The sequence below is a fragment of the Micromys minutus genome (genome assembly GCF_963924665.1).
Source record: "Micromys minutus genome assembly, chromosome: 1".
Taxonomy (NCBI): domain Eukaryota; kingdom Metazoa; phylum Chordata; class Mammalia; order Rodentia; family Muridae; genus Micromys; species Micromys minutus.
This window is the reverse complement of record NC_137969.1, coordinates 53,183,846-53,202,068: the sequence shown is the minus strand read 5'-3', so window position 1 is coordinate 53,202,068 and position 18,223 is coordinate 53,183,846. Positions and strand designations below refer to the sequence as shown.

At 45.4% G+C, this 18,223-nt stretch overlaps 1 protein-coding gene and 1 pseudogene across 3 annotated transcripts in view; one reads left to right on the top strand and one right to left on the bottom strand.

The window, feature by feature from the left end:
- The window catches only part of RPS6KC1 (ribosomal protein S6 kinase C1), a 141,081-nt gene that overhangs the window by 108,547 nt on the left and 14,311 nt on the right, over positions 1 to 18,223 (bottom strand). For both annotated transcript variants that reach the window (XM_080928343.1, XM_080928344.1), the window contains exons 4-5: positions 6,198 to 6,313; positions 2,953 to 3,046 (exon numbers count right to left, since the gene is read on the bottom strand). In XM_080928343.1, the coding sequence (XP_080784469.1) occupies positions 2,953 to 3,046; positions 6,198 to 6,313 (210 nt within the window). The remainder of the gene's footprint in view (positions 1 to 2,952; positions 3,047 to 6,197; positions 6,314 to 18,223) is intronic.
- On the top strand, positions 12,167 to 12,920 carry LOC308435089 (large ribosomal subunit protein eL20-like; annotated as a pseudogene). Its single transcript has one exon. The product of its transcript is annotated as a large ribosomal subunit protein eL20-like (transcript).

Below are 18,223 nucleotides of genomic sequence, written 5' to 3'. Positions count from 1 at the left end.
GGGTGCACTCAGAAGCTGCGCCCACACCCACCACCATCTCAGTAATTCAAATAAAGCACACAAGTTTCCAAGGGAAATAAGATGTTCATGAACAATGAGGTGTCCTTTCATCTCTCAGAGAATGGCATCTGATCGCTCTCTACGACGTAGATAGCCAGGAACCAGCCTCTCCTGCAGGAGATCAAGAGCATGTGCTCCACAGGTTCAGGTCCCAGCTCACACCTGTTCAGAACTCCAGCTCCAGGGCATCTGACACCCTCTTCTGACCTGTGGTGGCATTATGCCCACATGTGGATGCACAGACACATATGCAATTAAAATGTTCATATACACAAAAATTTTTAAAAATCTTTTTTAAATAATTTTAAAGGAAAACATTACTTTTGTCTGAAAAGCTAATGTTACTCCACACTGGTATGGTAGCTGCCAGTTTAACCATCAAGCTACAGTTTTACACAATCTGAATGAGGGTTCTTCCTTCTACTGTAAGAATAATCTTAAAACAAAACCAGAAAGTCTGTGTTTCCATTTCCCATCAGCATGTTCCTTTTGAAGTAACCTAGATTTTGTCAGTTGTATATTCAAGGTGCAAACAACAGAGATAATGGTCCTTTGGCATCTCTGTCTCTGGGGAGTGAGTGTCTCTAGAAGCTTATGTGCTCAGTCCCCGGAATCACTGAGTACAAACAGCAAGGGCAGGGCCCAGGAGAAGGCGGTGTCAGTGAAGTCTCTGCCATGTGAAGTCACCCACAGAAGACATGCATGTACTTCTGTGGGAGCTGATGACAGACCAGCCCCTCCGTCTGGATTTCTACCTTGGCAAGTGATGTGTTTTTGAATGTGAAATGTCCCCCCACAGGCTCTAGTGTCTGGTCAGCAGTGCTAGGCTTTTTGTTTTGTTTCTCTAGATTTTATTTATTTTATGTGAGTACACTGTAGCTGTCTTCAGACACACCAGAAGAGAGCATAAGATCCCTGCATAGATGGCTGTGGACCACCATGTGTTTGCTGGAAGTTGAACTCAGGACCTCTGGAAGAGCAGTCAGTGCTCTTAACCACTGAGCCATCTCTCTAGCCCAGTGGTGCTAGTTTTGAAGGTCTTAGAACCTTTAGGAACTAGGGTGTATCTGAAAAAAAAAAAAAAAAAAGACCAATGGAACGTTTCAAAGTCAGTATCTTTCAGCAGGACTGACTAACCAGGCTTAGAGGAGTGGGGCGGGGAGAGGGCAGGGGCATTAGCCACCTGCTTACCTCAACACCTTTCAATATTTTAAAATACTATTCAGAAAAAGTCATTTCTAAAAATAACACCCCTTTTCTTCCCCCTAGACTATCACGAGGTTCACAGGCCTCCTAACAGCTCCCATCAATGCCAATGGTCATGTGACATGGACTCTGGCCAGCTTTCCCTCCTCATGTAGAGCCCCACATGCAACAGAGAATTATTGTGTGCACCAGATCTTAGTCCCCATCTCAACCCGAGATCCTCAAATCAAAGCCAAATCAGGGGAAGAGAAGTGCCATATGCCCCCAGTCACTGCTCATGGTCCCATAGAAATCTTCCATAGTCTCCTTGGGATTTGCTGAACTCCATGGAAGTAGCACATTGCATAGGAATTCCTTTCTCAAGAATAGGGAGTTGGAAGCAACGGACAGGTGTTGTTAACTCAGAAAAGTCACCACAAAACCCAGCTTTAGAGTGAGAAGCCAGTGGCCCCCTGAAAGCAGAGACTACACATTCCCAAACCCATGTGAGAAGTTTGATCAAAATAGGTCCTGGATAAGACATCCTCCTCCCAACAGTAAGATAGATTATAAAGCAAAACTAGCATGTTTTTCTGTGGGCGCAACAGAATGGGGATGAAGTCAAAGATGCAGGAGGGTTGTAATTCCATGAAGGCCCCTGGGACACACGGAACACAGCTCGAAATGAGTGGGAGGAAAAGGGGAAGAAGAAAAACTCAAATACCTAGAAACGCTGAAGGAAAAAGAGAGAAAATGTGCGCGTGTGTGTGTGTGAGAGACAGAGAGACACAGAGAGAGTGAGACTACCTGTTGTGCCAGGGTCTGTGTCCATGCTTTGTGTACACACATCAGCCCACACAACAGACAGGAACGTGCTCGTTTTACCAAACCAGAATGAGAACATCCTATAGCACATCTAGGACAGTCTAAATGGGTGCACCCCTCAACTGAGTTCCAAGGAGACTCCAAGTTCCCAGGAGTCTGTCAGGAGTTTCATCCTCCGGTGTCAGCTCTCAGGACAGAGATCAAAGTGTGCTATTTCATCTAAGAATTACCTTTGACAAGCTACACCTAGGCTATCTCAGAAAAATATGATTGTTTTATTTATAAAGATCCACCCCATCCCTATCCCAACCTCTCTTTTTTATATTCTATAACCTGCCCTAAAAGAACAGTAGTTAGGAAATCCAAAAGCTGAAAGGTATGAATTAAAATCTACATGCAAGTTTAAGTGTAGCTAAACAAAAACAGAGCAAGATATTACACACTCCTGAAGTTCAGAGAGTAAAAGCAAAGTCTGAGGAGAAACACATCAACCACACTAAAGCTACCCCGGCTTCTGCTTTCCGAGGGGCTGGCTCCTTTTAAAGCTGGTCTTCAAACAGACTAGGAGTCAGGAGCTGTGGCGTGGGCTCCAGGAGGCACTCATACAGCAAGGCCCAGTCTGTGTGTGAGACGTCTTACTGAGGTCTGATTTCCTGGCCAGATCATCAGGGTAAAACTTCCATATGCCACAAAGCTACCGGTCACGTGTGAGGTGCCACCAAACCAGCCAAGTGCTGATGTGCAGAACCAAAGGAAAGGAATTTAGACCAAGAAAAGACCTTCCCCCTCTTGTGCACAGCTGTTGCTACAATGTAACATGACTGTGACTCACATCTTCTGCCACTGAAACCTTTGAAACACAAGAAAAACAAAGTCTCTTACCTTCAGTACCACCCTCAGGAAAGGAGTTGGCCAGAGAGTCTGGGTAAGCTTCAGCAGGACCAATTAACTCAGAGCCATCATTAATTATCCCACCCTGAAAATGACAGAGAGACCATGTTTTAGTAAGAGCTCGAAAAGATCAGTAATAAACATTCATCTTCTCAACCAAGCACTCACAAGGCTGTGACAGGTACTACACAGACTCAGCCCTTTACGGGACAGTCAGTTACAGCTGCCATGGCTCAGTTGTAAAGTTGTGCCATAGCCATGCTAAGTGTGTGGAGCAAGGAATGCACAGAGTAAATTACTTCCACATGATCTCTCTGCGAACCTAAGCTGTTGACCTGAAACTCACTGTGCAGCCAAGGCTGGCCTAGAACTCAAGGCGGTGCCTCTGCCCATGAATGCTGGAGTCAGAGGTGGGTGCAGCCATGCCCAGACACAAGGTGAAAAGCAGACTGTTTAAGATCTGCTACAGGCTTTAAGACAATGCATGACTAGAAGAAAACAGCAGTCAGTCAACCTTTAGCATCATTTTAACTATCAAGGGCTCATCAGAAAGCCACTGAATTTTATGCAGTTACAAGGGATTCGCATCAACAGCACTTCATGTGATCAGAGGAGACATTTACATGAGAAAGTCACCCATGCACACCTCAAAGAAATGCAATGTATCTTTAGTAAGGAGACATTTTATTCTGTGGTGTGTATAGATTTGTGTACCTCCATGTATGTATGTCCACCACTGGTGTGGAGTGTCTACAAAACTACAGAGTCGGGAGAGGGTGTAAGATTTGGGGCTACAGGCTGTGAAGCACCTAGTATAAGTGTCAAGAACCAAACCAGGTCCTCTGCAGGAACTTAACTGCTAAGAACAAAGATTTATATAAATATTGTGTGTGTGTGTGTGTGTGTGTGTGTGTGTGTGTACAAACCTAGCACTTAACAACAGCTAAAGTTGGTGGGTTGCTGGGAGTTGAAGTGAGTCTGGGCTACAGTGTGGAACTGTTCAAACCTACCTAACTAGATGAAATGTCCATGTGATCACCTCTTTAGTCATGTATTCAACCTATGAAGTCAGGCCTCAAAGCTATTGCTCCTTGTCCACACTCAGCTAGATGGCAGTCACCAGAGTGAGTCAGGCTGCTGTGCTAGGACTTTATGGACCGAGCACTCCAATCAGAGATAAGCAGGCTTACAAACCTTAAGCAATTACATCACTGAAACACTAAATCCTTTGCTCTTTAACATCTGTTTTTCTTTTTTCTATCAACAGTTTTTACAACAATACCACAATCAATATCAAATCTCAAGAAGAGCAGACTGTTTCCTCCTCACTGGACAAGACTTAGCAGTGTGAGCTCACCATAGAATGTCCACCTGACAGAAGAGTAGGTACTCAGGAAACAGTCTCTAGGATACAGCATCTAGGATCTCTATGGGATAAGTCTGTTTAAAAGGATTAAAATCATACACTATGTGCTCTGATCACAAGAAAAAATTATGAGGTGGCAAGCATGCCTTTGCTGTACACAGGAGGCCCTGGAGGATCCAGGCACCTAAGGCTCAGAGTGAGACCCTGCCTCAGAAGGAGAAAATAGAGCATCCAAAAGAAATATGACACAGACACAGAGGGAGACAAGGAAGACAAAGATGAAGACAAAGGTAAAGATGACAGAGATGATAAAGAAAAACACAAAATTAGAAAAAAAGCAACAGAAGAGACTTAAAAATTCAGAAACATTTAGAAGTTACCACAGTTTTAAATAGCCAATGGGTCAACAGAGAAACTACAAATAAATCAGAAGATATACTGAGCTGAATAAAAATGGAAATAAAAACCTAACACTATATGGAAGAAGCTGACTGCTCAGGGCAACTGTATTAGAAATGTTATTGCAGAAAATGCCTGTGTCAGATAAGAATGGTGAAAATCAATATGTTTACACGTGTCTCCTTCCACCAAGTCTGAGTCTCCCGGAAACAGATCCAACATCAGCCTGACTTCTCTTAAGCTCTCCAATCTTCACATAGCAGAAGTGTGCACATCTGTTTCCATCTCCATCAGGAGCCCCATATCAAAGATAGAGAACGAGCCGGCACCTCCAACCAGATTGTTTGAGGCCCATCTTCTCCCTCGCACTAACACCTGACGGTGTCTGATCCCAGGGCACACATTCATCTGCACCACTGTCTTTCACACCTCAACAGGGTGAAACCTCCCAGAAAGAGCAAGAGAACACAGAGCAGACAGCTCGCCCTTGGCCTGTTCCCCTGAAGCCCCTACACTGGCCTTATAGAGCAGCAGAGTTGTGTTCTGAGCCTGCTATGCAGAATAATGACAACGGGACGGGAGCAAGGAGACCATCAACAGCAATGTCACCATGGAAGTCAGCATGCATCTTACTTCTACTTGTGTCTCTACAGTGTCCTTCAAAAGACCACCCTTCTTCAGTCAACTAAGTAAGGTGGAAAGTAATCTTGGCCTAAAACCACTAGCATTAGGGGAACTCAGCATCCCAGTACCCATGTGTCTTAGAAATTAAAGTTAAGCAAGAGTATGTTTTCTGCTAAAGAAATGAGCAAACAAGCATGACACGGTCATTCAGCTCTTTATAAAAGCTAATTAATGTGATGGGGAGTGTGCAGTGATACCCACCAACAATGACAGCCACACTCAAACAAGTAAGGAAGCTAATGTTACCAATGATGCTCACCAGCACCTGGGAGGCAAAGGCAGTGGGATTAAATGGGGGCCTGCCACTGACATCTGAGGCTTGTCTCAGACCCAAACAAATGAAAGGGTCAGGGCCACAGTGCCACATGTCAAGAAACATAAACTACATACAGTCGATGACCGAGAAATGCAATCTGCACAGACTCTGCAGAACTGCAGTGATCACTTCCACTTTCCTTACACAAAGATCTTTCTTTGTGGATTGCAGTGTTCAGAAAGCCTGTCATTCAAGGACGCCCTAGAAGGAACTCCTGGAGCCCATGAAACTTCATCTTCCCAACGTCTTCCAACACAACCCTCCAAGCCTTCAATATAGGTTCTAAAGTCTATAGAGAATCTGCAATGTCTACACCAGAAACAGCAGCTCTGCCACAGACAATGGATGCTGAGCAGTAACTTCTACTACCCGGCAAATAACAATTTTAACTCAAAAGTAACAAAGCTGCCTGAATCTTACACACCAACAGGAACCACATGAAACGAGACGTACTTCGGAAAGACGACAAACCTTAAAGAAGTCTTGGAGCTGCTTGCTGTTGTACAGGGCGGGGATGTTGGCAGAGAACTGCAGCAGGTCCTCAGCACACTGACGTCGCTCCTCAATTACAGTCTTGTCAAATCGCCCTAGAATTCAATGAGAGTCAGTACTGGGGACAGAATAACACAGCTTGGTTTTGTGACAGTTTAGGTCCATGGAGCGAAGACTCCGCAGGCCACACTGCCCATCTGCAACACTTATCATGTAAACGTCACATCACATCAAAGGCTCACAATGTTTCTGATGAAATGGAGCGACAATGTCACCTGATAAATAGACTATCCAAACCCGGTCACAGTCATGTAAGAGACTCACTAGTAAGACAGTGATGGAAAACTAAAGTTGAAAAGAGAATTTCTAAAGAATTCAAATGGCTTCCTCTAGTAATTTAATACTATAATTACTCGAGCAATTTCCTCTTTTCTACTCTTTTTTATTTAAAAAGAGGGATGAAGAGAGGGAATTATGAGAACATCTGTATTAGCAGTGAGGTCAAAAACCTGAACTTGAAGCAGAAGGCTTTTATGCTAAATCCCATGTGCCTGCTTTTGTGGCCCATGACGGCCTGCGGGTGAGAAAGGAGGCACCCAGCACAGGCACGCTCTGCAGGGATGGAAAGGTGGCTCCACACCAGCTCTAATAAGATGTACAGCTCAAGCGCTGTTATGAGATTTTCCAACATGAAATAGTCTATAGCTCTCCTATTTGATCACCGGCCAGCATCTGCCATGTGTCCTGCTTGCACATTTTAAAAATCCAAGTCAAAATAGTGTCCTCACTGCCCAAAAGCATTCAAAGTATAAACAAAACACTAAGACAAAGGCATAGGTACCACAGACACTGAAATCCTCACCCCTCTCTCCTGCTTATGGTAAAGTATCTACATGACTGAAAAGTTGTGCTGTGGGAAGGAGATGAAGCCATATCTGGGTTCAAATCCAACCCCTGCACTCCCTGCTACAGTGAGACACTGACTGAAGCGCACTGGCAGGGGCCTGCCTATGGCTCCTGTGACCAGCCACAGCAAGCCTGCAATAACACTACAGATCATCGTGGGACTGAATCCACACAAGTCTCCACCGCGACTAGCACACAGCATGCTAGCAAACCTGTGTGGGCTACTGCGGACTAAGACAGAAACCCTCCATAAAAGTCTTATAGTGGAACATCCTTAAGAAGACCTTAACTGAATAAACTGAGAAAAAGACAGACGGGAGCGTCGCTCATACACTACAGGGTCAGCCATGCTATAGAACTCCAAATGTCTTTTTACGCCCTCAAGGTACCAGCCACTATGCAAATAAAATATTTTTCTAGGCCCCAATTGGCCTAGAACTCATTATGTAGACCAGGCTAGTTCTGCGCTAAAAAAGCTCTGCCTGCCTCCACCTCCAGAGTGCTAAGAATAAAGACCACAGCACTCAGGCTCCCCTTTTCTTCCTTATGACTTTCCCCTCTATGTGGCAGCCAAACTGCACGCACCGTTCCCTGCTGGCCGGCACACAGGTCCAACCATCAGACTACCATCAGATGCGCCCTTCCCTGCTGGCCAGCACACAGGTCCAACCATCAGACTACCGTGGGAAGGTACTCTGGTGCTTCCCTGAAATCCTACTGGAAAGCAGTTACAAACACCCTCTCCCTGCATCCCTCCTGGGTCCCTCCCTCCTGTCAAGAGAGATGATTATGTGGAAGGCAGAGGGGACAAAGCAGGAGCTGTAGCTTCTAGTCACTGTGACACTTCCATCCCAGGCTGCACCCAGACTTCCAAAATACAAAACAAACCTGCTTCTTCTACTGTGTGTGGAACTGAGCCACATGTGACCACTCTGAGGACGACCCGTGATGCTAACAAATAAAACCAACTCTCCTGAAGACACCACACGCCCTCTCCTACTGCTTCCCCACCCATCACTTCAGCTGGAAATGAAATGTCCTGACCCCCACCCATGACCACATTAGAGCTGAGCGCAACAGCACGAGCTTCAAACCCCAGCTCTGGGTAAGGGGCACAGGGTACCCTGGGAGCCCGCTGGTCAGACAATCTAGATGAGCCGGCTCCAGGTTCAGTGTGAAACCCTGTCTCAGAAAGAAAGGTGGAGAGAGACTGAAGAAGACAACAGACACACACTCAAGTGCACATGCGCGCGCACGCACACACACACACACACACACACACACACACACACACACACCACAATGCCCTTTTTTAATGTTTTAGACCACGCCACCATGGCACATCCTCTTCAAATACATGACACACACAGGAGGTCGATACAGGACGTCTTGGTGAGCTGATGGCGCCCTGAAAAATCTTATTTCTATCTGAACCAAGTCCATAAGGACAGAGGGAGGGCCGGAGGGACGGCTCAGCGGTTTGGAGCACATTTTTTTACACAGGCCCTAGGTCTGTTTCCCAGAACACATGTGGCAGCTTACGACCATTTACCATATCTGTAACTACAATCCCTTCTTCTGCCCTCCCTGGCACTAGCCACACATGCAGTTTACAGATTCACATGTGGAAAAACACTCATATACACAAAATAAAATATTTTTGAAAGACAGGGTTGGGGTGAGGGATGAAGGGCATCTTTAATGCCAATGATGCGGCTAGCCCTCCATCAAGCAAGATGAAACTGCTTAAATAATGCGATACATCAGTTCAAAGTTTGCCTTTGTGGTACTTCTACTGACCTACATGCATTTCTAGTCCACTAAATCTCGGTTAGAAAAGATCAATGTTTTCAGAGTAACACAAAAAAAAGAAAAAAAAAAAAAAAAAAACCAGCATATGTGACAAAATATTTGATTACATTGACCCATACCGTCAGAGTACCATGAAAGAGCATACTCACTTGTTTCAGAGGTATCTTAGATTTTTTTAAAAAGATTGTATTGGGAGTTAGGCAGATTCCTCATGGTAAATAATACGCTGCTACACAGCATGAAGACCTAAGTTTAAATCCCCAGCAGCCGTATAAAGAGCAAGGAGAGGCAGCATCCTCTGTAATCCTAGGGCTGGGGAGGCAGGACAGTCCTTAGAGGCTCACTGGCTAATCAGTCCAACCAATCAGTGAGCTCCAGTCAAGTGCATGTAGGTGTGCGTGCGTGTGTGTGTGTGTGTGTGAGAGAGAGAGAGAGAGAGAGAGAGAGAGAGAGACAGAGAGAGAGAGAAAGAGAGAGAGAACGAGAACCCCTGATGTCTACCTCTAGCCTCAACACACACAAGAACAAGCATACACACTCATACATTCATGAAAATACCACACATATAACAAACATATATAACATACATACATTTGCATACACATACATATGCAGCATAAACACAAAGACACAGAAGAATGTTATTACAATAACAACTGACTCTCACAGAGACAGCAAATATATCATATGGCAGTCCTGGCTGACCCGGAACTCACAGAGACCCTCATGCTCTTGCCTTCCAAGTGCTAAGATTACAGATGTGTGCCAGCACACTCAGCTCTTTAGTAACTTGATGTAGCAACACTCAAGTGTAGAAACCCAGCAGCATGAGGAAGTGCCGGGGTCTGGATCTCTGCTCACAGGACCTATGGTAGTTTGCCGATGAGCAGAACAAAAAGATCAGAAATCAAAGCAAGTTTTTCCTAGCAAGATTCATCACCTACACTACAGATCACATACACTTTACACACTTTGACTCCAAAGCATCCAATAACACTAGCCGCTCAGCTGGGCAGAACTTGACATTGTAAGCAAGCTGGGTGGCCCAGGAAATAGAGCCACTGTCTACCATTTACAAGCACACTTTGGGATTTCATCTTTCCCATTTTGTGAAATGAGGTCTGCTTCTAACCTAGGCTGGAATAGAACTCATGGCAATCCTCCTGCTTCACCCTCCTAAGTGCTGATTAGAAGTGTGAGTCACCATGCCCATCTCATTTGTTTTAACTATAACTTAGAACAAGTCAAAGCACCATTTACAACTTTAAATTCCATTTACTTGCTTATTTATCTTATGTGTATGTACAGCAGAAGGAGGGCATCGGTTCACAAAGGACTACAGTTAGGATGGTTGTGAGCTACCTTGTGGGTATGGGGAATTGAACTCAGAACTCAGGAAGAACAGCCAGTGCTCCTAACCACTCAGGCGCCTCTCTAGACCCTATTTTTGAAAATGCAATGTTGAACCAGGCAGCTCACTCCTTACTTATCTCAGTGAGCACTCAGAGGCTAAACAGGAAGATTGCCACAAGTATGGAGCCAGCCTGGGCTACATACTGAGTTCTCTGCTAGACTAAGCTAGAGAAACAGAGAGGGAGAGGAAGGGAGAAATGGAGAGAGAATCAGAGAATAAGAGAAAGATAGAATGAGACAGAGACAAAGGGCCAGAGAAACAGAATTAATTAATTAACTAATTAATTAATTAATTGCAAAATTTAAAATTCCAATATACTGGTTCACACCAAGTCTACAACCTAAAATTGACCCAGTGTGAACCAGCAGACACTTTATGGCAATGTTGGTGATACTTCTGGTAGCCAAACTCCATCCACGGGCAGGTCAGACAGAGAACAAGCAAGGCAGGCATTTCAGGTGGGAGCTATCACAAGCCAATGGGCACCAGGAGCACCAGAACTAACAGCTGGTCCCTGGTCACAGCAACGTGGCAGAGCATGCACTGGACTGTGCCCAGCAACCAGGCAGAGCGTGCACCAGGAAAAGCATGCACACCATGCCTGGGAGTGTACCCACCAAGTCTAGGCTTCTGAGAAAAGCCCAAGAAAGGTAAGTTTATCCTGAATATCATACTGTGAGGAATGGGGAATGAGGGACACTCTGACTCTATGAAATCTTCCCAACTCTGAACATGCTGCTCCCAAAAACCCTGACTGTGAGGCAGGAGGCATATGGCCAAGCTCAGGCTGTGTGACCTGCAAGGAAGCGGTGACATTCAGTCACCAGGATCCTCTTTCCTCTTTTCCTTTTGGTTCTGCAGTGCTAGAGTTAGACCCAGGACCTCTGACACACTAGGCAAGTGCTGCCCTGAGCTACATACCAGCCTGAGCTTTGACATTTCTGTGGTTTGAACAGTGTAATGGTTTTAGGCTTTATCCCAGAACTCAGGAGGCTGAGGCAGGAAGAATGTGAGCTCAAGGCTAGCCTGGGCCAAATACTAAGTTCCATGATAACCTAACCCACAGTGTAAGCCCTTGTCTCAAAATATAATTAATTAATTTCTAAAGACATGAGACAGGGAAAAGAGTGTAGCTCAGTGGCAAAAGTACTATATTATGGGTCAAAAAGAACACATGAAGAACAGATGGGGAAAATGGGCAGCCCATGTACACACTACACCTGTGGGACAGACGGCCTATGTACACACTACAGCAGTGTTTCATGGGTGTGATGTGGGACTGTAGCCATAGGGAAATATAGGAAGTTACATTAAATCATGACAATTTGGGGCTGGAGAGATGGCTCAGGGGTTAAGAGCACTGCTGCTCCTCCGGAGGTCCTGAGTTCAATTCCCAGCAACCACATGATGGCTCACAACTATCTGTAATGAGATCTGATGTCCTCTTCCGGTGTGTCTGAAGACAGTAAGAGTGTACTTATATATAATAAATAAATCTTTTAAAAAATTGCAACTTATTCCAAAATAATGGGTGGGAAGAGCACCTGGGCACAGAGAAAACACAGTTTGGGCTAAGAATAAGCAACCCTGGAAAACGGTACCCCGGTGAGCACTGTCCCACTCTCTCATGTTCTCTTCTCTAAAGCTGAAGATTTTTGTAAATGAAAAAAAAAGGAAGATAAAATGAGTGCTACATCGATGTCATTAAATATAATATGCATTGAAATATGAATTAAAATACTTACAAAAGGTTCCAATTAGTTAAGTGCTATGTGCACTTCCTTTTGTGAGTGGCGGTGAACGAGCACGCAGTGCCATGAAGGCATCGGGCACGCTTCGGGAGTACAAGGTGGTGGGGTGCTGCTTGCCAACCCCAAAATGCCACACACCGCCACTGTACTGAATGTGAATCTTTGCACCTAACCATGTGGTGGCCAAGTCCTGCATCTGGTACTTGTGTCACAGCTGAAGAAGATGAAGTCATGGAGGGGGGAGACTGTGTACTGCGGGCAGGTGTGTGAGAAGTCACCCCTGTGTGTGAAGAACTTCAGCCTCTGGCTGCGCTATGACTCCTACAGTGGCACACACAGCAGGTACCAAGAGTACCAGGACCTGGCCACCGCTGGCACAGTCACACAGTGCTACGGGGACATGGGCACCCGTCACCGTGCCTGCGCACACTCCATCCAGATCACGAAGGTGGAGGAGACTACAGTTGCCAAGTGCCTCCAGCCCACTGTCAAGCAGTTCCACGACTCCAAGATCAAATTCCCATCGCCCCATCACGTGATGTGGTTGCGGGCCAGCACAAGCCACGCTTCACCACCAAGAGGCCCAATACCTTCTTTAGACACAGAAACCCACTGAATAAAAGGTTCAGACTGTCCAAAATAAAAAAGGCACTAAGTGGGTGCTCAGTAGAGCCAGGAAGAGAAAGCAGCCCAGCCAGCAGGAGACAGACTGGAAGTCTAAAGGGCATAGCAGAGCCTGAGTGGCAATGTGCAGTGCCCGAGGAGACTCAGGTGAGACTGAACTCAGCCGCAGGCAATGCTAATGTCTCCAGAAGCTGAACACACCAAACACTCAGGAAGAAAGTTACACTCGGCAGAACTCTGTAAGATCACACGAGAAAGCCAGACATGGTTGCACATGCCTGTAACCCTGATACTACGGAAGAGGCAGAAGACCAGGCATTCAAGGACATCTCCAGCTACACAGCAACTCCAAGACCATCCTGAACTACATGGGATCATAAGTTACATGAGCAACAGATGCTAAGCAGCAGACATGGCCTAGTGTTACGTGACCGCTAACAAGCACTTCCTAGCACAATGCGTCGCTGACATTCTGCAGATTGTAGTAATACTGCTGAGGTTTACATACTCGGTGTGAGAGGAGCTAAAACGATGAGTGGCTAACCAGCAACTCTCTCCACACAGCCACAGCTGTGGCCTGCAGTGTTCACCGCAGTTCTCAAGTGTCACTAACAAGCTGTACCGTTGACTAAGAGAGATAAACTATCCACTTATTAAGATTAATAGGAAGCGTGGAGAAAAGACAATCCACTAACGGCAAGCACTAAGCCAAGAACATCTCTGTTAGAAGCCACTCCCACACTGTGGAAACCCCATGACTTAAAAGCCAAACTGAATCTTCAGCATCAAAGTTAATTAAGACTGCATGTTGTTAAATTTCAGTCTACAGGGCTGCAGAGCTGGATCTGCAGTTAAGACCACACAGAGGACGAGGGTTCAATCCCCAGGGCCCACATGGGGAGGCTCAGAACTGCCTGTAACTCCAACTCAAGGGACCTTACCCATTGCACTCATGAGCACATACCCACACACAGACACATGTACAGACAAATAACTTAAAATAATAGATCTTATAAAAAGGTTTTAAAAGTCACAGTATAGAAAGTACAAGGTTAGGATAAAAACTTCCCTTGTGCCTCTCAGAAGCTGCCCACACTGTCAATAAGATTGAGCGCCCTTCACACCGCTTTCCACAGATGAGCTCTCAGGAAACACAGCACTGTCCAACAACTGCTCTCACTCAAAATGTAGCTCTTGCGAGCCATGGTGACTCAAGAGGCAGAAGCAGAAAGATCTCTGTGAGTCTAAGGCCAGCCTGAACAACATAGCTAGCCAGCAGATGATACACTGCCTCGATAAATCAATTAACTTTAAAGGAGAGAAACTAAATACATATGCATGTCTATGTACATACATGTACACATACATCCCAGGCACCCTTCTAATCCCACATGTTTCCAACAGCTTCAAACTGGGGCACATCCATGATATGTATGATGCCTTGAATGAGATCAGCCCCCACAGGCTCACAGATTTGAAACTTGGTCACCTGGGAGTGGCATTATTTGAAAAGATTTGTAAGTGTGGCCTTCTTGGAGGAAGTGTGTCCCCTGGGAGTTGGCTTTGAAGGTTCAAAAGCTGAGGCCAAGCCCAGGGTCTTTCTGCTGCTTGTGGAGTAAAATTCTCAGCTACTTCTCCAGCACATGTCTGCCTAAGTTCCACATTTCCTGCCAAGATGATAACAGACTGAACCTCTAAAATTGTAAAGAGCAGCAAATATTTTTTTTCTTGCAAGAGTTGCTGTGGTCAGAGGTGTCCCTTCACAGCAGTAGACACTGACTAAGACAACACGCACAATACTCAATTGTCACAGTGTCCTGAGGGCCAACTAGCATGCTTCATCATGTCTGTGCTACGGCATTTGCTGCGTCTTCCTTGTGCTGACATTTGCGCTAATGGTCTACACACAGTGGCAGCAAGACTGTGGCCGTTTAGCAGGATACCAGGCCACAGCACCAAACCCACTGGTGACTATTTTACTCCTTCCTGCTGCTTACTCATAGTTTTAAAAACTTTCATGGCAGGTTTACTAAAATTTTAAAAAATCCTCTTATAAAATAGTAATAATTATTAACCTTACTGAATCCTGGCCATTGGCAAACTCTCCATCTTAAAATTCTGTGAAACAGAACAAACTGTGATTAATGAGACTTGGGTGTGAGACAGACATTTTTGAAAAGGAGAAAATGAACCTAAAGCTCCCAGAAAAGCCACCAGCATGAGAAGGTGCTATCCCTGCAGATAACCAGAGCTTGCCAGCTCCCTCGGACTTAGAATCTTCTCTTTAGAGATCTCTGACCACATAAACATTTGCTGGCGTCATCTAACCAAACCAGGAATGATCTGCAACATTGGCAAAACATAAGGTATCGAAATATTCTCTTTTCTTAAGATTCATTTTTAACTATGAGTGTTTGCCTGCATGCAAGTCTGTGCATCTCGTGAGTGACTGATGACCTCCTTGTCCACCGTCTCCCCAGTCCTAGCATAGTGCTACAAAGTCAGAGGTAAAGGTGCATTCACAAGACTACCCAAGAGTCTAATCTAACTGAGTACTCTAAAGGAACGTTCCTTCACAGAGCTCCTAACTCTATGCTGCAGTTACTCTGCAAGGATTTATCACTAGTAAAGTTCTGGTCTATCAAAGAATGTGTTCAATTAAACATCCTTCCCTTCTGACAGCGTCATCTGTGACCCAGGTTTCCTCAAGAACTTTGAACCACAGACAGCACATCACAGTATAAAAATCTGCCTCAAATTCAGCTGTCTTCTTTTTCTTTTGTTCCCCTTTCTTTTTTGTTTTTCCACTGCCATTGTGGTAAATGGTAATAATATAATCACCATGACAACAGTCCTCTCTGGTCCTCAGTCATCTTTACAAAGATAAAGGGAATTTCTATGCCTGCCCACTGGTATGCACTTCCTACGCAGACAGGAAAACACATTAATATAAGAATTCAGTGCAGAGATTGCTAGGAAAATGTATACTTCAATTCTGACAAATACAGCAATTTACCTTCTTCCTCTAGCTATCTACTTCTCCATACTAGGCACACCCAGAACTGACTCTCAATGACATCATCATTTATTAAGAAGCAAAGGAGGAGGTTCTTATTTTAGAATGTAAGATCTATGGTGTGGTTTCAGCTAAGCCCCTAAGGCTGCGAACTATACTTTTGCTTTGCTTTCTTCTCTAGTTTTTGAGACAAGGCTTGACATGTAGTTCAGGGTAGCTTTACACCATGATGCTCCTGCCTCAGCATCCTGAATACTGGGATTATAGGTATGTGCCGTCATATCCAGCAAAGTGGCTTCATGAAGTTATCTGCACCTTCAATTATACTCAAGAGTGGCTCAGTAGTGTATTGCCTTGTGCTCCCATGACAGAGCCTGCCTCGCCCTGAGCACTGTCTGACCCTCACATCTTCCACAGCAGGACACTGAGTTTCTTCACACAGACCCTCATTCCCAACACCTGTTTTCTATTTTTAATGTTTCTTGAATTAAGGGTGCCACACAAGTTCCAGAGAAGTTACCACTGGAATGGAATTCATCCAAAAAGACACTCTGACCAGTAGATATGGGACATGGAACCATGCTTACTGGGCACAGTGGCAGCTCAAGAGTGGCTACAAAGGTCAGAGCAGCAGTGTCCAAGAATCACCCGCTGTGAACAGAAAGGTCTGAAGGGAACAGGTGAGGGCCTAACTGAATGTGGAGGCAGAGCTGGATGCAAACACCTGAAGGGGAAGAACACAAAGCACAAGGTCTGAGCCCAGCACTCAGGAGGAAGGAACCAAAGCCTGTCCAACAATGGTTCAGATGCTACTGACCTAATGCCCAGGTCTCTGAACTCTCACCTTGGTACCCACCTTGGTACCCATACTCTCCAGGTATGGCCCTGAACCATTAATTTTCTCACTGTGATAAAACAATAAAGGAAGCAATTCAAAGGCAGACTTATTTAGCTCATGCTTTGAGGAGACACAGTCCAAAATGGCAGATGGCATGGTAGTGAAAGTTTACTTACTGGGAAGGTGTACTGGCTAGTTTTGTGTCAACTTGACACAAGTTGGAGTTATCACAGAAAGGAGCCTCAGTTGGGGAAATGCCTCCATGAGATCCAGCTGTAAGGCATTTTCTCAACTAGTGATCAAGGGGGGAGGGCCCAGCTCATTGTGGGTGGTGTCATCCCTGGGCTGGTAGACCTGGGTTCTATAAGAAAGCAAGCTGAGCAAGCCATGGGAAGCAAGCCAGTAAGTAACATCCCTCCATGGCCTCTGCATCAGCTCCTGCTTCCTAACCTGCTTGAGTTCCAGTCTTGACCTCCTCTGGTGATGAACAGCAATATGGAAGTGTAAGCTGAATAAACCCTTTCATCCCCAACTTGCTTCTTGGTCATGATGTTTGTGCAGGAATAGAAACCCTGACTAAGACAAATTGGTACCAGGAGTGGGGTATTCCTGTGATAATATGACTAAGACAGAAGGCTACAGAAGCAGGGAGAGGGCAGGAAGCAGGGCAGGGTTCTAAACCTCAGGGCCTGGTACCACAACCCACTTCCTCCAGCCAGGCCCACTGCCACAGGTTCCAGAGCACAGCATCACCAGCAGAAAAATGAGCATTTAAACCCCTGAGCTCCTGGGCCAGAGTTCACGTTTAAACCACAGTGGTACCCAAGACAATCTTATGACTGATTTCAGGATATTGCTCAAACTCTCAAGCCACTGAGTATTTCTTAATTAATATGGCAACTCTTTAGATGCCCAATCTGACTCTCAGGAAAATGCACAGACACTGTTAGACTCTCCCTTCAAGGGTTCTTTACATCTGACCCCCAATCTCAAGTTGTAAAACGTGCATAATGTCACTAGGACAGAGGAATGAGACAGTGAGTTCTGCGGTCCACAACTGCCTGAAGAGACCCCTATTCTGTAGAACTTGCACTCAGTAGGGGCCAATAAACAGAGCCATTCAGAGTTTTCCCACAGCCAGGAAGGGTGCTGAAAATGTTCAACCATGTCATGGTCATCAGTCCCTTCTCTATAAGCAGAGTCTTTGGTTGGCAACAACCCCACTTCCCAGCAACAAGATCTTTTAAGTAGTTACTATGCTGTGACAAATTACAGTACAGGCAGCTACTATCTCATTCTCTTAGGCTACCCGTTTCTTATAAGAAAGCTGGTATCTCTCAGAACAAGGGAAGGGATTGGGTGGGGGTAGGGAAGATGAAGGGAAGAAAGGAGAAAGGAGTTAGGGTTAGGAAAAAGGAGGGAAGCAGAAAGTACAGAAAGAGGAAGATACAAGGAGGAAAGCAGGGAGAGATAGAAAAAGGTGGAAAGGGGGGAGAAAGAGGAAAGGAGAGAGAGAGGGAAGGAGGTGGGAAAGAGAGGGAAGGAAAAAGAGAGAAAGGAGAGGGAGGGCAGGAAGAAAGGAGAGAGGGAGGGAAGAGAGTGAGAGAGGGAGGGAGGAAGAGAGATGAAGGGAGGGAGGGAAGG